The sequence below is a fragment of the Macrobrachium nipponense genome, chromosome 37 (genome assembly GCF_015104395.2).
Source record: "Macrobrachium nipponense isolate FS-2020 chromosome 37, ASM1510439v2, whole genome shotgun sequence".
Lineage (NCBI taxonomy): Eukaryota > Metazoa > Arthropoda > Malacostraca > Decapoda > Palaemonidae > Macrobrachium > Macrobrachium nipponense.
The window spans coordinates 41841736-41843261 of NC_061097.1; the positions used below are offsets into that span (position 1 = coordinate 41841736).

Consider the following 1526-nt stretch of genomic DNA (forward strand, 5'->3'; position numbering starts at 1 on the left):
GGGCTCATTAAAAGTAAACATTACCGTAGAGGAAACACCTCTCCCGACTTAGGAAAAATTCGAGGTAAAAACTTATCAAGCTCATTTAATTCCACCCCGTTCAATCTCTCATATAATGACTATACTTTTTATATTGCTTTTCACATGCTCTTTCCATGTAGGTGATTATTTATTTTAATATCCAGTGCGGATTGCTTCTGAAGAATTACCGACACGCCCACATTTTGGTGCCCATACCTAGGGAACACTCCCTCTAAGAAGATAAGTAAGTTGTGCAGTGAAGATAATGGAGAAGTTAAAGAAGACAAGGATGACATGTCGAGGGTGGGTGACGAGAGCTTCCAAGGGTCTGAGTGACCTTCTGGAGTCTTCCGACACAACCATTAGTCAATTTGAGTACGCCATCAAGGAATACGGCCAAAGACTAGCTAAGCTGGATGAAGTCCAAGAAGCAATAGAAATTGATGTAGCTGAAGAAGAACTAGAACAACTTTTGGACGAAGCCCATGAGTTTAGAACAAAAAGTGTGCAGCCTAGGATACAAGCTGAAGACCAGATAAGGAAGTTAGCAGCAGCAGCGGGTCCTGGTTCTAAAGCTGGCAGTATAAGTGGACAGTCTTCATCTCAAGGATCAGATGTCACCAATGTCAAGTTACCCAAGCTGGAACTGCCAAAGTTTAGTGGTGAAGTGACCCAATGGCATTCATTCTGGGATCAATATACTTCCCACATCGATGCAACAGATCTTCCTGTGATCAGTAAGTTCACCTATTTGCTGTCTTTGCTGGAGGGAGGTGCCAAGAATGTAGTGAAGGGACTAGCCCATTCCAGTGCTAATTACCTGGTTGCCTGCAAACTACTGAAGGAACGCTACTACAAGCCAGAAAGGATTATTTTTGCTCATGTCCAGGCATTGTTAAATGATCAGGTCACATTCCAAATGTTCAGCGGTACCAAAGGGTGTAGCACAGCTGTGGAAATTACAAGATGACATTCTAATACACATCCGCAGTTTGGAGGCGCTAGGCGTCACAAGAAAACAGTGTGAAATGTTTCTTACACCTACCATCCTCTCTTGTTTGCCCAGTGAACTGCGGCTAGAGTGGGCCAAGGATGGTGATGGACATGAGAGTTATTTAGATTGGTCATTGACATTCTTAGACAAGGAAATTTCAAGATTAGAAAGGTCTGAAGCCTTTAAGGGAAAGAGTAGTAGTGAAGAAAAGAAAATTGAAAGTAAGAGTTCTAAAGACAAGGTGCAGCCAGCTGCAGCCCTTCATGCTTCGTCCAAGCAAGAAAACACTGCAGTTTCTGTGGCAAGAAACACAAATCAGAAAACTGTTATGGTGTACTAGAATTGAGTGGAAAAGAGCGAGGTGAAAAAATAAGAAGTTTAGGCCCGTGTTTCAAGTGTTTGAAGAGTGGACACATGTCAAGAGAGTGTATAGCTCGTACAAGGTGTACAAAGTGTAGCGGTGCCCACTCTACCTTAATGTGTGGCATTAGGTTGGAAATGAACCTAAAGA

The 1526-nt window shown here is 42.7% G+C and overlaps 1 protein-coding gene across 1 annotated transcript; it reads left to right on the top strand.

Moving 5' to 3' along the window:
* The first annotated feature begins 286 nt into the window (after positions 1 to 286).
* LOC135209354 (uncharacterized) lies at positions 287 to 991 on the top strand. Its single transcript, XM_064242053.1, has one exon. It carries the CDS (start codon positions 287 to 289, stop codon positions 989 to 991), a length of 705 nt encoding a protein of 234 aa, XP_064098123.1.
* Positions 992 to 1526: the final 535 nt, after the last annotated feature.

Coding starts and splice junctions, on each gene's coding strand:
- LOC135209354 (XM_064242053.1), top strand. CDS start 287: ATGGAGAAGTTAAAGAAGACAAGGATGACATGTCGAGGGTGGGTGACG.